The sequence below is a fragment of the Halichoerus grypus genome, chromosome 1 (assembly GCF_964656455.1).
Source record: "Halichoerus grypus chromosome 1, mHalGry1.hap1.1, whole genome shotgun sequence".
Taxonomy (NCBI): Eukaryota; Metazoa; Chordata; class Mammalia; order Carnivora; family Phocidae; genus Halichoerus; species Halichoerus grypus.
Window position 1 is genome coordinate 79,066,927 of NC_135712.1, and position 21,228 is coordinate 79,088,154.

General features: G+C 40.7%; 1 protein-coding gene across 1 annotated transcript; it reads right to left on the reverse strand.

Annotated features, from left to right (window-relative positions):
- Window positions 1-368: 368 nt before the first annotated feature.
- FETUB (fetuin B) lies at window positions 369-20,478 on the reverse strand. Its single transcript, XM_036066678.2, has 7 exons — window positions 20,106-20,478; window positions 19,670-19,780; window positions 18,083-18,170; window positions 15,811-15,974; window positions 14,981-15,082; window positions 1,722-1,805; window positions 369-876 (listed from the first exon to the last, which is right to left on the reverse strand). The coding sequence occupies exons 1-7, from the start codon at window positions 20,343-20,345 to the stop codon at window positions 493-495; spliced, it is 1,173 nt and encodes a 390-aa protein (XP_035922571.2). The 5' UTR covers window positions 20,346-20,478; the 3' UTR covers window positions 369-492.
- Between the last annotated feature and the right edge of the window lie 750 nt (window positions 20,479-21,228).

The following is a 21,228-nucleotide window of genomic DNA, read 5'->3' on the forward strand; positions in this document are numbered from 1 at the left end:
AGATTGAAGGCTGTGCAAACAATATCTGACCAATACTTGGTGTTGAAAAAATTATGGAATAAAGGGAGAATGACATTCCGGTGGATCTCAGTCTCTTGATATCCTTCAATTTTCATCTCATTTTGATCAAAAGAATCACAGTGTGCTCTTGCCCAGAAAGAGGAGGGCATTCCTAAGTATGGCAGGCCCTATATCAGAGACTTAGCTAAAAGTCAGTAAGAGTACGGCAGGAGAGACTGAAGACAGGGGAGGCAGAGAGCATCTGTCCATGGTATGAGGCCTTGGATGGTTCAGAAGAGACAGCCCCATGTACAAGTAGACAGTGTAGTCTTATTATTTATACTTCCAGATAACATGATGAGACCAAGAAGAGTCAAAAGATATACTTTATTTGTCATTCTTCTACATTTGAGCTGTCTCTCTGGCCCCCTTCCCCAGTACCTCTCTTCTCCTGCAGAGCACTACACCCCCATGGAATCCTCTATGTGGTTCTCATGGTGGGAGAATAAGAGTGTTGTCCTGCTGGGCTGGTCCTGGGCACTCAGCAGAGCGTTGTGCTTCCTTGGGAAAAGGCAGGACAACCAGCTTCTCCTCCCCAGGCCCCAGGAAAAGGAAGGACACATCCAGGCTTTCTCCCCGAGGATTTGTGGTGAGATCCAGCTTCACAGGAAAGGCCTCAACAGGGCTGTTTTCCTCAGCATCCTCAGGCTGCTTCTCATCAACCAAGTCGGGTAGGTATAGGACAGATCCTTTAGGCACAGCCTTGGGGGGCAAGTTGGGAGAAGGGCATACGATTTTCTGCTGGGACTCTTCCAGCCCGGGGAGGTGCGCAGGTCCCTGGTTAACAGCAGGGTCTTCCCCTCCGGGGGCAGGAACCTGAAATAAGAACATTTGCAAATAGGGGAACATTCCCGGGAAACACTCCTGCCATGACTAGTACCAAGCTAAACTGTTCTGGGACTTTTTGATGGAATGTCTCAAAGGGAGACCAGCTAGAGGGATGGACTGCTGGTTAAAGGGTTAAAAAGCAAAAGCAGACAACAGAAGCTTGACTGCAAGTCTCACAAATTCAGAGCTGAACAATGGTTTGGAAAGGTTAAATGATTCCTTCCAAGTCCCCAGGGCGCTGTCACCCTACTCCCAGTAGTGCGGACATAGCCACTTTTATTCAGGGCTTATTCATTGCCAGGCCCCACACAGGGCCCTTCATCCGGTTTCTCTCATTGTTTCCCACAGGGATCTGAACAAGGTCGGTGTTGCAACCCCATTCTACAGACAAGGCAACCAAGACTCAGAGAGGTAAGAACTTGCCCAGAGTCACACACCTCACGGGTGGCAGAGCAGGACTGGGACAAGGTGGCCTGTCTCAATAACACTCTCAACTAGAGCTGGCTGCCTCATAGTAAACACTCAATAAATACTTTTGGAAAGGGTAAGGGTCTTTGGGACACTGGATTTAATGTTTCAGAGGCCTCAGCCATCCGAGCTATGATATCTCTGTTTCTGAAGGAGTCTTACTTATTCTGGAGGACCCCATTGTACCTGGGAAAGAAAAAAAAGTATGACCGGTCTTTAACCAGCCGCCCTGTGGGTGTGACCTTGGGGCAACCTGAATAAAGTGGTGATCACAGATTTTAGGAAATTAAAAGGAGAGGGCGGTTAGGATTTAGATTATCTGCTCTCTTCTTCATGAGAAGACAAACAATTAGATTGAAAAATACCTGTCGTTCAAAGAAGTCACAAGTCACGGAGACAAACTTTTCTATTTCTCGTTTAGTCACAGAACCTTTGCAAAGACCAACAGGCTAAAAACAGAGAAAATACAACATCCTGTGAGTATTATGATTATCAGTGATTATAAATGGAAATCAACTTGCTTTCTGCTTGTGTAGACACACAGCCAATCAACATTTTTATGTTCCTACCATGTTATGGGTAGGCTCTGAGCCAATTCTCTCTAGATCATTTTTACCAAATAATCACCCAAACTAGGCTAAATTTCCTCCAAAGATGTGAAACTCAGGATTTACTTTTTTTTTAAATTTTATTATATTATGTTACTCACCATACAATACATCACTAGTTTTCGATGCAGTAATCCACGATTCATTGTTTTTATACAACCCCCAGTGCTCCATGCAGTATGTGCCCTCCTTAATACCCATCACTGGGCTAACCAATCCCCCCTTCCCCCTCCCCTCTAACCCTGTTTCTCAGAGTCCATAGTCTCTCATGGTTCATCTCTCCCTCCAATTCCCCACCCCCCCTCATTTTTCCCTTCCTTCTCCTAGTGTCCTCCATGCTATTCCTTACGTTCCACAAATAAGTGAAACCATATGATAATTGACTTTCTCTGCTTGACTTATCTCACTTAGCATAATCTCCTCCAGTCCCATCCATGTTGATGTAAAGGTTGGGTATTCATCCTTTCTGACGGCTGAGTAATATTCCATTGTATATATGGACCACATCTTCTTTATCCATTCATCTGTTGAAGGGCATCTCGGCTCTTTCCACAGTTTGGCTATTGCGGACATTGCTGCTATGAACATTGGGGTGCATATGGCCCTTCTTTTCACTACATATGTGTCTTTGGGGTACATACCCAGTAGTGCAATTGCTGGGTCATAGGGTAGCTCTATTTTTAAATTTTTGAGGAACCTCCACACTGTTTTCCAAAGTGGCTGTACCAACTTGCATTCCCACCAACAGTGTAAGAGGGTTCCCCTTTCTCCACAACCTCTCCAACATTTATTGTTTCTTTCCCTGTCCATTTTTGCCATTCTAACTGGTGGAAGGTGGTATCTCAGTGTGGTTTTGATTTGGATTTCCCTGATGGCTAATGATGATGAACATTTTTTCATGTGTCTGTTAGCCATTTGTATGTCTTCTTCAGAGAAGTGTCTTTTCATCTCTTCTGCCCACTTTTTGACTTGATTATTTGTTTTTTGGGTGTTGAGTTTGAGAAGTTCTTTATAGATCTTGGATACCAGCCCTTTATCTGTAGTGTCATTTGCAAATATCTTCTCCCATTCTGTGAGTTGCCTCTTTGTTTTATTGACTGTTTCCTTTGCTGTGCAGAAGCTTTTTATCTTGATGAAGTCCCAAAAGTTCATTTTTGCTTTTTTTCACTAGCCTTTGGAGATGTATCTTGAAAGAAGTTGCTGTGGCCGATGTCAAAGAGGTTACTGCCTATGTTCTCCTCTAGGATTTTGATGGATTCCTGTCTCACACTGAGGTCTTTCATCCACTTTGAGTTTATCTTTGTAAATGGTCTTAGAGAATGGTCGAGTTTCATTCTTCTGCATGTGGCTGTCCAATTTTCCCAGCACCATTTATTGAAGCGACTGTCTTTTTTCCATTGCATGTTTTTTCCTGCTTTGTCAAAGATTATTTGACCATAGAGTTGAGGGTCCATATCTGGGTTCTCTATTCTGTTCCATTGGTCTATATGTCTGTTTTTGTGCCAGTACCATGCTGTCTTGGTGATCACAGCTTTGTAATATAGCTTGAAATTGGGCAACGTGATGCCCCCAGCTTTGTTTTTCTTTTTCAACATTTCCTCGGTGATTCGGGGTCTTTTCTGATTCCATACAAATTTTACGATTGTTTGTTCCGGCACTTTGAAAAATGTCATTGGAATTTTGAACGGGATGGCATTGAAGGTATAGATTGCTCTGGGTAGCATAGACATTTTAACAATGTTTATTCTTCCGATCCATGAGCATGGAATATTTTTCCATCTTTTTGTGTCTTCTTCAATTTCTTTCATGAGTGTTTTGTAGTTCCTAGAGTATAGATCCTTTACGTCTTTGGTTAGGTTTATTCCGAGGTATCTTATGGTTTTTGGTGCTATTGTAAATGGAATCGTTTCTCTAATTTCTCTTTCTACAGTTGCTTTGTTAGTGTATAAGAAAGCAACTGATTTCTGTGCATTGATTTTGTATCCTGCCACATTACTGAATTGCTGTATGAGCTCTAGTAATTTGGGGGTGGAGTCTTTTGGGTTTTCCACATAAAGTATCATGTCGTCTGCAGAAAGAGAGAGTTTGACTTCTTCTTTGCCAATTTGAATACCTTTTGTTTCTTTTTGTTGTCTGATTGCTGTTGCTAGGACTTCTAGTACTATGTTGAACAATAGTGGTGAGAGTGGGCATCCTTGACGTGTTCCTGATCTTAAGGGAAAGGCTCTCAGCTTTTCCCCATTGAGGATCATATTCGCTGTGGGTTTTTCATAGATGGACTTTATGAACTTGAGGAATGTTCCCTCTATCCCTGTACTCTGAAGAGTTTTAATCAGGAAAGGATGTTGTATTTTGTCAAATGCTTTTTCTGCATCAATTGAGAGGACCATATGGTTCTTCTCCCTCCTCTTATTAATGTGTTCTATCACATTGATTGATTTGCGAATGTTGAACCACCCTTGCATGCCGGGGATAAATCCCACTTGGTCGTGGTGGATGATCCTTTTAATGTATTGTTGGATCCTATTAGCTAGGATTTTGTTGAGGATTTTGGAATCCATATTCATCAGGGATATCGGTCTGAAATTCTCCTTTTTGATGGGGTCTTTGCCTGGTTTGGGGATTAAGGTAATGCTGGCCTCATAGAATGAGTTTGGAAGTTTTCCTTCTGTTTCTATTTTTTGAAACAGCTTCAGTAGAATAGATATTATTTCTTCTTTGAATGTTTGGTAGAATTCCCCAGGGAATCCATCAGGCCCTGGACTCTTGTTTTTTGGGAGGTTTTTGATCACTGCTTCAATCTCGTTCCTGGTTATTGGCCTAGTCAGGTTGTCAATTTCTTCCTGTTTCAGTCTTGGCAGCTTATAGGTTTCCAGGAAGGCCTCCATTTCATCCAGATTGCTCAGTTTATTGGCATATAGTTGTTGATAATAATTTCTAATAATTGTTTCTATTTCCTTGGTGTTAGTCGTGATCACTCCCCTTTCATTCATAATTTTATTAATTTGGGTCCTTTCTCTTTTCTTTTGGATAAGTCTGGCCAGTGGTTTATCGATCTTATTAATTCTTTCAAAGAACCAACTTCTAGTTTCGTTGATCTGATCTACTGTGTTTCTGGTTGATCCCTGCTTTAATTTTAATTATTTCTCTTCTGATGCATGGGCATCATTTGTTGTTTTTTCTCTAGTTCTTTAAGGTGTAGAGTTAGTTGGTGAATTTGGGATTTTTCTATTTTTTTGAGAGAGGCTTGGATGGCTATGTATTTCCCCCTTAGGACCGCCTTTGTAGTATCCCATAGGTTTTGGACTGATGTGTTTTCGTTCTCATTGATTTCCATGAATTGTTTAAGTTCTTCTTTGATTTCCAGGTTGACCCAAACATTCTTGGGCAGAGTGGTCTTTAGCTTCCAAGTGTTTGAATTTCTGCCATTTTTTTCTTGTGATTGAGTTCCAGTTTTAAAGCATTGTGGTCTGAGAATATGCAGGGAATAATCTCAATCTTTTGGTATCGGTTGAGACCTGTTTTGTGACCCAGTATGTGGTCTATTCTGGAGAAAGTTCCATGTGCGCTCGAGAAGAATGAGTATTCTGTTGTTTTAGGGTGGAATGTTCTGTAAATATCTATGAGGTCCATCTGGTCCAATGTATCATTCAAAGCTCTTGTTTCCTTGGTGATTTTCTGCTTAGATGATCTGTCCAATGCTGAGAGTGGAGTATTGAGGTCTCCTACAATTAACGTATTGTTATCAATATGACTCTTTATTTTGGTTAACAGTTGGCTTAGGTAGATGACTGTTCCCATGTTGGGGGCATAGATATTTACAATTGTTAGATCTTCTTGTTGGATAGACCCTTTAAGAATGATAAAGTGTCCTTCTGTGTCTCTAATTACAGACTTTAGTTTAAAATCTAATTTGTCTGATATAAGAATTGCTACCCCAGCTTTCTTTTGAGGTCCGCTGGCATGGAAGATGGATCTCCATCTCTTCACTTTCAGTCTGGATGTATCTTTAGGTTCAAAATGAGTCTCTTGTAGGCAGCATATGGATGGGTCCTGTCTTTTTATCCAATCTGCAACCCTGCGCCATTTTATGGGAGCATTTAGGCCATTCACGTTGAGACTGATTATTGAAAGATATGAATTAATTGTCATCATGTTGCCTGTGAAGACGTTGTTTTTATAGATTGTCCCTGTAAATTTCTGTTGTATATCACTCTTGGGGTCTTTCTCCTTTTATAGAACCCCCCTTAATATTTCTTGCAGGGCCGGCTTAGTGGTCACATATTCTTTCAGTTTCTGCCCGTCGTGGAAGTTCTGCATCTCTCCATCCATTCTAAATGAAAGCCTTGCCGAGTAAAGTATTCTTGGCTGCATGTTCTTCTCATTTAGTACCCTGAATATGTCTTGCCAGGCCTTTCTGGCTTGCCAGGTCTCTGTGGATAGGTCTGACGTTATTCTGATGTTCCTCCCTCTGTACGTAAGGAATCTCTCCCCCCTAACTGCCCTTCAGATGGTTTCCTTGATTCTAAGATTTGCAAGTTTTACTATTACATGCCGGGGTGTTGGCCTGTTTTCCTTGATCTTGGGAGGGGTCCTCTCTGCCTCTAGGACTCGAATGTTTGTTTCATTCCCCAGATTAGGGAAGTTCTCAGCTACGATTTGCTCAAAACATCTTCTAGTCCCCTCTCTCTCTCCACTCCCTCCGGGATTCCAATTATTCTGACATTGGAATGCTTCATGGTGTCACTTATTTCTCTGATTCTATTTTCATGGATTCTGAGTTGTTTTTCCCTGGCCTCCTCTTTTCCCTTTTTATCTATTATATTGTCCTCCAGGTTGCTTATTCTCTCTTCTGCCTCAGTTACCCTAGCTGTTAGATTATCTAGATTGGATTGGATCTCATTGATAGCATTTTTAAGTTCTGCCAATTCACCTTTCATTTCTGCCCTTAGAGACTCTATGTTGCCATTAATTGATTTCTCCATTCTAGCCATTGTCTTCATAATTGCTAGCCTGAATTCCATCTCCGACATCTTGGTTATATCTGCATCCATTTGTAAATCTGCAGCATAAGTCATAATCTCTGAGTCTTTTCTATTTTGGGGGCTCCTTCTCCTAGTCATTCTGTTGATGGGTGTTTGAGGGAATGTATAGAGTCCAAATTATTGACCAGAACCCAAGCAAGATGCACCTGTTTTCTTGGGACCTTAGGGTTGCTGGCCTCTTGTTTTCCCAGCCTGTCTTCTGCGGGAGGGGCCTGCTGCGCTGTTACTCAGGCAACCCTGTTTGGGCGGAGTTGCCCTGCCCCCCTGTGGCGGGGGATGGGCTCAGTGGGAATCAGTCTTTGGGGCTTTTGTTCTCTGGCGGCTTTCCCCGTCTCTTCCGCAAGTCAGAGCAGAAGAGACCATTTCCAACCCTCTGCTTCAGAGCAGAGAGATCGCAGTCTGTTCTTCAGTGAGCTCTCCAGGCCACACCGTCTCCGTTTCTGTCCGTGCTACTATAAACTGCAAAGTCCTGGGTTGTGCGCCCCTCCGCAGCGCTCCCAGTCCTGCCTCCAGGTCGGGGCACGTCTCTGCCCTTTGTGCTTCTAAAACCGCCAGCTGCTCCCAGTTCGGGCGCGGGACCGGTCGCTCCGGGTTTCCACCCTGGGGGCTGCAGTTCGCAGGCGCGACCCGCCGGTCTGGTCCTCCACCCCGGGGGCTGCCCTAAAGTCCTTTCCCCGACGCTACCGGTCTGCGAGTCTGTGCCCGTCCGCAGCGCGCGAGGCTGTCACTCACTGGCGGTGTAGGATCCCCATGGCCAGGCACCCTCCCGCTGCCGTTTATCTTCCAATATCTGCCCGCGGAATCACGGCTCCCCGCTTCGTACCTCAAAACCAACTGCCTGCGATATTCTGTTTGTAGAGATCCAGATCTTCTTACATCTCAGGCTGGTTTTGTGGGTGCTCAGAGTGGTCTGGTGGGTATCCAGCTCAATTCCAGGGACCAGTTGAAATAGGGTCCCCTACTCCTCCACCATCTTTCCTCCCCCCTCCCCAGGATTTACTTCTTAAACTTATTTTTATTTTTTAAGTAGGCTCCATGCCCAGTGCAGAGCCCAATGCCAGGGTTGAACTCACAACCATGAGATCAAAACCTGAGCTGAGATCAAGAGTTGGACACTTAACCAACTGAGCCACTCAGGGGCCCCTAAACTCAGGATTTCTTGAGGAACAAACCATTAGAAAATTCTTTGTATTGAGCAGAAATCTGTGTCTATAGAACATCTACCTCTTGGTCTTACTTCTTCCTTTGGGTCATTTTGAAAACCTGTTCTCATCTCTCACATAGTAGTGGCCTTTTGTGTATGTTCCACCTGAGTTTTCCTTTCTCAGACAAAATTCCTCTCAGTTCCTTCAACTTCTCTTTATTTAGAAATAAAATAATTTTGTTTTCTTAATACAAATATAAGTATTTAGAATATGGATAAACAAAAAGAAAATAAAAAGACCTGTACTTGCATGAAAGGTAACTGTTTCCCACAATGATTTGATTTCTTTTCTTCTAACCTTTTTTCCTATGCATATATATTTTTCTTCTAGATAAATAGGCTTATATTACATATATTATTTTATAACTCTCATCACTTAATAATCTATTGTGAAAATCCTTTAATGGCATTAGTCTTCTGTGATCTTCTTTATAATCACTAACTAATATTCCTCTGCATTATTTAACAAGTTCTTAGTTACTTTCTCAGAGTAAATTCCTAGAAGAGGAATTTTAGAGTCATAGAGTGTACATATATTCAAGTGCAAATAGAATATTGTAATAAAATGCTGCCTCAATTTCTAAAGAAGAACTCTTAAGAATATTCACATGGAATTTACTAAAATGTGGCTAAACAGACTGCCTGAATATTACTGTATCATCCATGTCCAATTGGAAAGTCCTTGGAGAATGGGGCTTCAGCCTCTTCCTTCTCCAATTCTTCACCAAATCATATAGGGGACACTCTCTAAGAGAACCTTCTGGAGAGACTGCAGTTACCTGTACCAAGTAGAGCCTGGCTACTCCCACTCTGACTAGGATTTGCTGAGCTACTCTAATTCATGCTGAATCTAGGGTGAACCACGAAGAGGGAGTTTGTGAGCAAGCTTAACATGTGAACCCTAGAGTTTGGGGATGTATGGGCTATGAAGATTGGTATCTGCTTCTCTCTCAGAGCATTCTGAAGGCAGTGTCTTGGCTAAAAGGGTCTACTATGGTAGGGTAAGGAGAAAGGGCAGGAAAGGGAACACTGTTTCCACTGTTTGGAATAGTAAAAATGTGTGAATTCCTTGGGACAAGCAAATGCCATAGGTAAGGCTTTTTTGAAAGTACCTACCCAATGGACAATCTTCCAGAGAAGGGGCATGTGATAGTGAAAATCTGTGGGGGCTGAATCAGAGAAGGAGTGGTTGCAAGGACTCAGCTAGAGAATACATCATCCTGCCAGGAAAGGACCCCTGGATGAACCAACACCTGTACCACTTGAGAGAACCAGCACTGGAACCTGTCTTATGGAGGGCCAGGGTAGACCAAGAGAAAACTACAACTGCAGTTATATAAAACAGACTTTGTACTCTTCTTTCTTCTCCTCTTTCATTCTTCTTGGAACTTGGAAGAGCAAGAATTAAGCAAAAGATTACAGAAGGGGGAGAAAGAGTGAAAGACTAGACCTTGACCCCCTTTCTCACAGGAAGTCCTAAACTTTGAGTTAGGTTGAAGCTATGGAGAGAGAGAAAAGCTTTGCATTGGATATAAGAAACAAGTTTTGATTCAGAATTGATTGAACAGATTTTTTTCAGACCTGCAAGTGAATCTTAATTACCTAAGTGAAATTGTTCTTATTATTGAAAATGACCAGAAAGCTATGGGATCTGCCCACGATGTTATTGATAAGCAAGAAGAAGAGATCCTACAGAATAGGGTGAAAATGGTTTCCCAATTATTCCTTGAGAAAATTCACTTGAATAATTATACAAGGCTTTTGAGACACACACTTTAGATTCAAAGACGCACATAGGTTGAAAGTAAAAAGATGGAAAAAAATATATAATGCAAACAGTAACCAAAAGAAAGCTGGAATGGCTATACAAATACCAAACAAAATTGACTCTAAGAAAAAATTGTTGGTAGAGACAAGGAAAAACACTTTATAATGATAAAAAGGCCAATTTATTAGGAAGACACAACAACTATAAATATATATGTACCTAACAACAGAGCCCCAAAGAACATAAGCAAAACTGACAGAATTCGAAGGAGATAAAGACAAGTCAACAATAATAGTTGGAAACCTCACTTTCAGTAATGGATAGAACAACTATGCATAACATCAACAAGGAAATAGAAGACCCTATAAACCAATCATTACAGAATGCTCCACCTAACGATAGTAGAATATACACTCTTCTCAAGTGTACATGGAACATTTTCTAGGATATACCTTATGTTAAATTTTAAAACAAACTTCAATAGATTTAGAAGACTTGAGATCATATGGAGCATATTCTCCAACCACAATGGAATGAAATTGGAAATGGATAAAAAAAAAATTGGGGAATTTTGCAAATATTAGATGACATACTCCTATATAGCCAAGTGGTCAAAGAAGTAATCACAAAGAAAATTAGAAAATACTTTGAGATGAATGAAACCAAAACAAAACATGCACAACTTATGAGATTAGCTAAAGCACTGCTTAGAAGGAAATTTGTAGATGTAAATGCTATTGTTAAAAAAGAAAAAAAAATTGCATATCATTTACATAACCTTCTACCTTAAGAAACAGGGAGAAAAAAAACCTCATCCCAAAGCAAGCAAAAAGAAGGCCATAATAAAGAGCAGAGAGTAAATAAATGAACTAGATGATTACAAAAATGGAAAATAAAACTGCAAGTTGATTATTTGAAAAGATCAACAAAAATGATAAAACTTTAGCTAGACTGACCAAGAAAAAAATGACTCATATTACTAAAATTGGAATTAAAGAGGGGACATCACTTCCAACCTTTCAGAAATAAGAAGGGAATACTATGAACATCTTCCTGTATGCTGAGAAATTAGGTAACTTGGATAAAATGGCCAGATTCCTAGGAAGACACAAACTACCAAAACTTAAGAAGAAACAGAAAATCTGAATAGAACTATAACAAGTAAAAAGATTGAATTGTTAATAATAATTTTTTGAAAACCCCAAACTTCTCACAAAGACAAGCTCAGGCCCACTGGTGAATTCTACCAAACATTTAAAGGAAAATGAACACCAATCCTTAGCAAACTCTCCCAAAATAAAATAGAAGAGGAGGGAAATTTTCCCAACTCATTCTGTGAGGCCAGTATTAAACTCATATGAAAATCAAGCAGAGACAATACAAGAAAACTATAGATTAATATCTCATGAATATAAATGAAAAATCTTATAAAAAAATACTGGCAAATTGAATTCAGCAACTCATAAAAAGGATTACATACCGTGACCAATTGGGATTCATCTCCAAAGTGCAAGATTATTTTATTTTTATTTATTTTTTAAAAAGATTTTATTTATTTATTTGACAGAGAGAGAGTACAAGCGGGGGTGGGGGGGGGGGAGCGGCAGGCAAAAGGAGAAGCAGGTTCCTGCTGAGCAGAGAGCCTGACATGGGGCTTGATCCCAGGACCCTGGGATCATGACCTGAGCCAAAGGCAGATGCTTAACTGACTGAGCCACCCAGGTGCCCCCAAGATTATTTTAACATACAAGAGTCAATCATTGTTATATAAAATAATAATAGTTAAAGGAGAAAAAAAAACCATGGTTATCTCATTAACTCAGAAAAAGCATTTGATTAACACTGTTTCTTGATTAAAAATCGTTCAGAAATTAGGAATAGAACTTTTTCAATTTAATAGAGGGCATCCATGAAAAACCTACAGTTAACATCATATTCAATGATGAAATACTCAATGTTTTCCCCAGGAATAAGATAAGGATGTCTACTCTTCCCACCTCTGTTCAATATTGTACTGGAAGTCCTAGCCAGGGAAATTCGGCAAGAAAAAGAATTAAAAGGCATGCAGATTGGAAAGGAAGAAGTAAAGCTATCTCTGATTGCAGATGACATGATCTTGTATGTAGAAAGTCCTAAGGAATCTACTAGAAAACTATTAGAAAGAGTAAATGAGTCCAGCAAGGTTACAGGATACAAGATCAATATGCAAAAATCAATTGTATTTCTATACACTTGCAGGAAACAATTCAAAAATAAAATTAAGGAAACAAATACATTATTTTAGCATCAAAGAGAATAAGATATTTAGATATACAAATAACTGAGTATTGAACATTGAAAACTACAAAACATTGTTGAAGGAAATTGAATGAGTCCTAAACAAAAGGAAAGACAATCCATATTCATGGACTGAAAGACTTAATATTGTTAGGATGACAATATGTCTCACATTGGTCTACAGATTCAGTGCAATTCTTATCACATTTCTAACTACCTTTTTAAAATAGAAATAGAAAATGACAAGCTGATCCTAAGATTATTATGAAAATGCAAGAGATCCAGAATACCCAAATAATTTTGAATAAAAAGAACGAAATAGGAGGACTCACACGTCCCAATTTCAAAATTTGCCACAAAGCTATAGTATTCAAGATAGTGAAGTAGTGGTATAAGGAGAGCTATATAGATCCATGGAATAAAATTGAGAGTACAGAAATAAACCTTGACATTTATGGTCAAGTGATCTTCAAGAAGTATGCCAAGACACTCAAATGGGGAAAAATGATTGTTTTTTTCAACAAATAATTCCAGGACAAATGGACATCCACATGCAAAAGAATGAAGCTGAACCTCCTACCTCACACAATATACAAAAATTGACTCAGTATGGGTCACAAACCTAAACATAAGAGCTAAAACTACAAAACTCTTCGAAGAATACATAGGAGTAAATCTTAGTGATCTTGGATTAGGCAACGATTTCTTAGAGATGGCTCCAAATGCACATTCAATGAGAACAAAAATAAATAAGAGGGACTTCATGGAAATTAAAAACTTTTTTTTTTTTTTTTTTTACTAAAAATGTAATTTTTTTGTTGCAGGTTGGTATTAGATCTTTAAAGTATGTAATTATTAAGTATTTAATTATTTTTAAAGTGTGTAATTATTAAGAAAACTAGAAAAACATGTATTTCAATTTTTAAAAATATATGTAGTAGAATATACAATGTACATTTGAATGTACAACTTTTATACTTCAAAGAACATCATTAAGAAAATGAATAGATGGGGCGCCCTGGTGGCTCAGTTATTAAGCGCCTGCCTTAGCTCAGGTCATGATCCCAGGGTCCTGGGATCGAGCCCCGCATCGGGCTCCCTGCTCAGTGGGAAGCCTGCTTCTCCCTCTCCCACTCCCCCTGCTTGTGTTCCCTCTCTCTGTGTGTCTTTCTCTGGCAAATAAATAAAAATCTTAAAAAAAAGAAAAGAAAAGAAAAGAAAACAAATAGACAACCCAGAGAATGAGAGAAAATATTTGCAGTCATATATGTGATTAAGGGATTGTCTCTAGAATATGTAAAGAACTCCTACAATTCAACAATAAGAAAACAAATAGTCCAATTTTGAAATAGTCAAAGGATCTGAAGAGACATTTCTCCAAAGAATGTATACACGATAATGGCCAATAAGTACATTAAAAATGCTTAACATCATTAGCCATGAGGAAAATGCAAGTAACAACCAAAATGAGATACCACTTCATACTCAATAAGATAGGTATAATAAAAAGACAGCTAACGATAATAATAAGTATGAGCAAAAATGTGGAGAAATCTAAACCCTCATATGTTGCAGATGGGATTATAAAACTGATGCAGTCACTTTGGAAAACAGTTTGGCAGTTAGTCAAAAGGTTAAACATAAAGTGTGACCCAGCAATCCCACTTCAAACTATATATACAGGAGAAATGAAAACACAGTATACATAAAAACTTGTATACAAACGCTCCCAGCACCATCATTTATAATAACGCAAAGGGGGAAGCAACCCAAATATCCATTGACTAATGGATGAGTAAACAGTACATGGTGCATCCATGCAATGAAATATTATTTGGCCATAAAAAGGAATGAAGCTCTGATCCATGCTACAACACAGATAAACCTTGAAAACATTATCTTAAGTGAAAAAAGCAGACACAAAAGGCCATACACAGCATGATTCCATTATATGGAATGTCTAAAAGAAGACAAAGTCATAAAGACAATAAATAGATTAGCATTCTCCAGGGGCTTGGGTGAGGGGTTTCTTTTTGGGCTGATGAAAATATTCTAAAATTACAGAGTGGTGATGGTGGCACAACTCTGTGAATCTACTAAAAGGAAAAAGAAAAAAAACACTGGATTGTATACCTTAAATGGTGAATTTTATGATGTGTGAATTATACTTAATGAAGCTGTTAGTATAAGTAAGTAAATAAGGAGAAAAAAGCTTTTTGATTCATTTTGCCCAGTTGGGCTACAAGACATTGTGTCAATTGACATTTCCCACCAGGTGTGTTTCAAATGGTTTCAAGGTGCCCTGCGCATCTTGAATGCATTCTTTGAAAGAAGGCCTCTTTGAATTCTTTGTCCTTCTTACAGAGTGGTCCAAGGAATGGAATACCATGCTGTATTCCAAATGTAACTGGATTTGTTCAGATAGAAGCAGGACCCATCACAAACCACTGAGAAGATTCGTCTATGTTTTACAGTGTCCTATGATTAATTTTTTTTTTGCAAAGCCATCATATTGCTGATGAAAATTACAGTTATGATAAAATAAAATCCTTTATAATTGCATCTGAGCCCGCACAATCTCTATTTAGTCAGTTGTTCCTTAAGGGGAAGAAAAGCATCTCATGCATTATAACACCTCATGTAATAATTTATGCTCAATAAGTATCGATAGATGACTTGTGAACACAAATCTTAAATTACGAAGACATTCAGGAATACTTACCTCAGAGTCATGGGGCTGAAGGGCACAGCTGCTGGCTTGGGATTTGGTACATGGTAACTCTCTGATTAAGTATTCCACAAAGTAGGAAGGGCCAAACACCCACTGGTATGAGATGAGAGTTGAGAAATAAAAAATCAAATCTTACTATATGGAGAAATGATTCAGGTTTGGCAGCATTTTATTTAGGAGAACCAAACGTCCTCAGTCAAAGTCATTGTCAACACAGGTCTCCTACTGTCCCTATACTCCCCACGAAGATCAAAGCATGCACTGTGATTCTGTCATTTGAAAAACATAATCACCATACTTTTCTTCCCTTCTTAAGGATTTGAAAGAGCTCTAAAAACCTTCCCTTGGGTGAGCTGATTTTTCCTCCCGTAGATTAGTTTTTAGATTAGCTTTTCTCTATATAATAGATTCAACATCATCCAAATACAAATGAGCCTCCATTTTCCCTAATCTGTAAAACTCACAATCCATTCCAGGCCTTAAGATGAAGCAGAAATTGACTTGCTAAATGGTCCATGGTCAATTAAATATGAGAATGTAGCAGCAAATAGTGAATAACCAAGGAGACTATGAGTCTATTTCCCTTCTCACCTTAAGGCCAATGAAGTAAAATGGAGTCCCGCAACTCTGGTGGAAATCCCATGGCATAACTCAGACACTGAAACATGACTGAATGTATATCAGGTCTACCCAAGTAGGGAATAAAGAAAAGGCTTTTCTGTTCAAATTAAAAGGAATGCCTTGATATTCACCTCTCAGCTTAGGAACTGACAGTAACAGTTATGAGACACATTGTTGGTGTAATGACACTTCAGCCTCACCTGGCTAGAAGCGTGGGTGACTTGGACGAGAGAATACTGCTTTGAGGTGCTCTCACTGTTGTATTTTGCAAGAGACTCAAGGGCAGCTTCCAGAACCTTGGGATTTGACAGGTCAGTGGCTGTGGGGCAGTCAGGGCACATGCTGTGAATCCTTCTTTGAGAAACTGTTGACGCCAAAGAGAGAAGTTTAAAAATGAAACTCCTTAATGATTTTTAATCCCAGAAATCATACATCCACAACAGAGGCAGAGATCGAAAAAAATCATTTTGGCAAGGATGGAATGAATGGAAAAGACATTATCTAGAAAGAAAGCTGTCAGCAGAGAGTTTTCTGCAATGAGTGTGTACTACTTTCATAATTCAAAAAAAAAAAAATCAAAGCAAGATTTTTTCACCTCACACAAAGGTATTTACCCCAGGAATTGCATCCAAAAATATCTGTGTGTTATATTGATATAAAACCTTTCCCCCAGTTAGCTCAGTATCTGCTGCCATCAATGCCTCTGTCCGGAGGACTGAGTGTCTTAAAATGTTGGGATTTCGGGCGCCTGGGTGGCTCAGTCGTTAAGCGTCTGCCTTCGGCTCAGGTCATGATCCCAGGGTCCTGGGATCTAGCCCCGCATCGGGCTCCCTGCTCGGCGGGAAGCCTGCTTCTCCCTCTCCCACTCCCCCTGCTTGCGTTCCTGCTCTCGCTATCTCTCTCTCTGTCAAATAAATAAATAAAATCTTTAAAAAAAAAAAAAAATGTTGGGATTTCATTAGTGTCATGTCTTATTCACCTTTTAGTTTCCAACACATAACATTAACGTCTAATGCATTGTAAGCACTTAGCAAATGCTTATTGAATGACATACAGCAGGTAAGCACACCCTCCCCAGTTAGAAAATACAGGCGGGCCAGAAAGCAAATATTGGTCAAATCACTGTGTGACTGGATAGAATAATTATGCTAAACGTGTAGCGAGCATTTCTGATTGGGAGGAGCTGGGGGTGGCAAAAGTCCTGTGAAAGTCAGGCCAGGGAACTTTTCTGGAAGTTATTTCTGTAGAGCAAATACATCGTTTTGATCAATTGCATGTTTATTTGCATGTTTTGGGGCATACTGTGAGGCAGTTTCCATAGCTTATCACTCCTGGCACCATCGTCCCCACAGGTCACTTCCCGACCTCCCATACCTCTGTTACCTATGACTTCCATTTAAATCCCAATCTGTCTTGTTGGTTGTTCTCTGGTTCATTTATGAAGACTCATCTTCGCAACCAGGAAGCTTAAACGGTGGCTAATATTTGCTCTGTTGCTTTATCTCCCAAAGGATCCAGCAACATTGTTATCTCCTGGATCTTATTAAAAATGCAGACTTTCAGGCAACACCCCACACCTCTAGAATCAGAATCTGCACTTGAACAAGATCCACCAGGGGAGTCACATTCACGTATAGTTTGACAAGCAGCCACGTCCTATTTTCCCATGCCTTGGATATTTGCTTTCCGAATAAGGATCCAGAACGAATGCACGTGCCTATTTGAAATGCCATTAGTTTCAGCCTCATTCTTAGTTCATTTATTCAACAGTACTACGGACTCCTTACACTTAATAGGAACGGAGGGAGGGCTTTGGCAGGCAAGAAGAAGGAATACATGTTCTGCTCGATAGAAGATAGGAGACCCAAATCAAGGCAGCGCGTTGTCTCTGTTCTGTGGTTAGGCTAAATGTGTATAGGAATGAGAACAGGTGAGCACCTTTCCTTTCTGGAATAGAGAACATGATGGAAGAAGCAACATTGGCAGGGTCCTCAAAGAATGTAAGTTCTAAGGGCAGAGGGTGTCGGGTGAGGGCATCCTTAGCAGAGGAGGAGACAAACAGTAGATGTGGACATCGGAAAGTACAGTGTGTGCTCGGAAAATAGCGAAGCATCCATCCAGTTGCAGAAAGTGCAGAGTTGGTGTAGTCAGGGAAATAATGTCAGAGAGAGCTAGAAAGGGAGCCTGGGGACCAGAGTAGAGATGAAGCCATTTCCATCAGACTAAACATTTAGGATTTAATGCAGCCCTCTATAATAAAGGATTTAAGCAGATTATTTAAGAAGATTGCTTGTGGGAAGAGGAGTGGTACAAGTTGAACTTCATAGGAGAGGCAAATACTGGATAGAAGAACATGGCCTTAGTATGAATAGGAAGTAAGGATGGGAGAACCCCATATACGCTAGGCATAGCCCTATTTAATGTTCTTTTTCCATATTTTATTAAAATGAACAAAATCAGAGGCTCTCTTACCTGGGCGAAGAGTACAGTTATAAGCAGGTAAGTAGAGAATCCTTGCTGGCATGTTTACATAAAATATTGCTTTGCATTGACCATAAACCTGGAACAAACACACACATTTTATGAAATGGTGGAACAAAAACTCTGACTTTTAAAAATATCCCCAAAATTAGATTGGACATTTTATTTTTTAAGATTTATTTATTTGAGAGAGAGAGAGAGGAGGGGCAGAGGGCGAGGGAGAGAGAGAATCTCCAGCAGACTCCACGCTGAGTGCAGAGTCTGACACGGGGCTCAATCTCACGACCCTGAGATCACAGACCTGAGCCGAAACCAAGAGCCGGACACTTAACTGACTGTGTCACTCAGGTGCCCCTGGACACTTTATTTTTAAATAATGAAAAACTAAAGTCAGTTTTGGCGGTTTGGGGTATGAGAAACTGCCAGCAAATCAACAAATAGTCAACCTTCTTCTGAGACACAGCGAGTCTACATTCCCCGGCCTCCTTCCAGATTAGGTGTGAGTGGGTATAATTGAGTTGCAACCACAGGGAGGTGAGAAGTGATTGTAACCATTTCCAGGTGGCCCATGAAGTTTTCTCCACGTGAGCTGTCCACCACGCTCTTTCTCTTGCCATAGCCTGATGCAAATAAGCATGGCAGTCATAGAAACCACGAGTTGAAGGTGGCTGTCGAGAACCACAACGTGGAAGGAATGTGGGGCTCCAAGTCACTTCTGGAGGAAAGCCCCCTCTTGATCAGGAGTTTCTATTTTGAACTTTACATGAGTAAGAAATAAACTTCTATCATGTTGGAATCAGCATACACTTCTTAGGGTATATATCATCACAGCTATAGCATCACTGTAACAAATATAAAGAGCAAAGTACTCTTTGCTCTTCAAAACCAGATAGGTGCAATTTGACAAATTTGGTTAAATGACTAGAAAAGATATCTTGATCACATAGTTTATTTCTAAACACAGTTCTGCACTCAAAATATAAAGTTTCATATTGATGAATGGACATAACCTCGGGATAATTGAGAATCAAAACACAGCTGACTATGTTATTTTTGAGCTTCTTCAATAGTCGCCTTTAAAAGCTTGAATTCTGAGGCCTTTTAGGTTCTATGATTCCAGGAAATCCTTCTATGGCACCTCTGGGAGCTCCCATGCTGTAAGCCTTCCCTCTCCCCAGCCTCACATTCCGTATCAGTGTTCACTGAAACAAAGCAAAATAAAACCAAGAAAGAAGCCCTCTCTCCATTGCTTCTATAGTCTTCCTTAGACACACATCCAGAGCACTACATCTCAAATCTTTTTTCTCACAATTCAGACACTAGCTCAGAGCCTATAGGAGGGTCTTGGAGGTAGAAAACAATTTGGGGGCAACTTTTCAGTTCTGGGGTCATGACTCCCCGTGGGACGCTCAGAAACTCCTTTGATTAAACTTTTAAAACTAAACTCTACAGTATCGGAATAATCACATGGGCACCATGCCCGAGAGATTATAATGAAGAGATGGTACACATTGAGCAATCCTCACCCAGGTCAGAGAACACCTAGCTTCTCCAGAGTGCCTGGACACAAGCACTTACCGATCTATGAAGCTCCCTCATCTCACAGTCCTTCCATGCCTTCCTGGTGAGTACATGGCAGCCGGTCTCCAACACGTCCAGTGTGAGATAGAACAGAGATCCCAGGTCAACCTGTGAGAGGGGGTTGACATCCCACATGAAGCAGAAACCCCTAAAGACTGGCCAAAAAGTCTCTGGTTTATGGCAGAGCCAAAGTCTGTGATGTTTGTGAAGATTTTGGATAACCTGTTGGACACTAGACAAAGTGTCAGAGTAGGGTAACTATTAGCACAATAACAAGAGCACGTAGCACACCCTGGCAGGGAAGAGAGGAACGTTCTTAGCAGGGTTTCCAATTTGGAAAGCATCTGCCAACACATGTCTCTGGGGTCCCATCCCCTGGTTGGCCTCCTCAGCTTGTGTAAGCACCTGCCCAAGATAAGGGACCGTCACTTGCCTGTCTGTGTTCGCGGACATCGCTCACTCGGTTGAGTCTCAGCATGTAGCCATCCTTTCGGTCCCTGTTGATGTCCTGAAGGGCAAAGTCTGCGGCTGTCAGAACATCTGAGTCATTGCAGCCACGGGGGAGGACAGATAAGGGGAGGGGTGGCATAGGTGGCATAGGTGGCATAGGTGGAGATCTAGCCCTGCAGCATGCAGCCAGTGTGCAGAGCACCAGGGGTAGGAGCAGACCCATTCTGTGGGCAACAAGTTCCAGGATGAGTCAGGATATAGAGGTATAGGGATCAGGCTGCTCACAGTGCTCTCTCTGTAAAGTTAATGTGCACAGTTTTATAATCACAATCTGAACCGGTAACCAGGTTTTGAAACACGATGTCCCATTTTATCTCCTTGAATTCTAAATGTGGATTTCCCTGAGTCAGTACTTTGGATGGGATTTGCCAATGTTTCTAACCTTGGACCCTGGAGCAATCTCATATTCACATGTCATGTAAACAAATTTGTTTCCTAACCTTTTCTTTTTTTTCTTTTTAAAGATTTTATTTATTTATTTGACAGAGAGAGATAGGGAGAGCAGGAACACAAGCAGGGGGGAGTGGGAGAGTGAGAAGGAGGCCCCCCGCCGAGCAGAGAGCCCGATGTGGGGCTTGATGCCAGGACCCTGGGATCACGACCTGAGCCGAAGGCAGACGCTTAACGACTGAGCCACCCAGGTGCCCCTCCTAAACTTTTCCTAAGAAACCATAATAAACACGTGGGTCAAGGCTCCTAGGAGGTCAGGACTGGATTCTGGTTTGTGTCCAGGGCTCTACACGAATCAGAATATGTGGGCTGTCACCTTTTTCCTTCTCCCCTGGCACCTGCCCTCCAGCCGATGAACTGGGCCACACTAATAGTTTGGAACCCAGTGTTCGGTCCCAACGGTGTTCAGTGAGTTCAGATTTCCTGCCTGACTTTCTGTGTTCATTATTCTTGTTAGATCAGGAAAAGGCTCTAACCTCACATCACCTGCATAAAGCATCAGTGACATTCCTAATGCACTTTGGGACGTGGCTAGAAAGTGTTCTATTTAGCCTCATTTAATTTTTTTAAAAAAGAAGTGAATGATACATCAATAG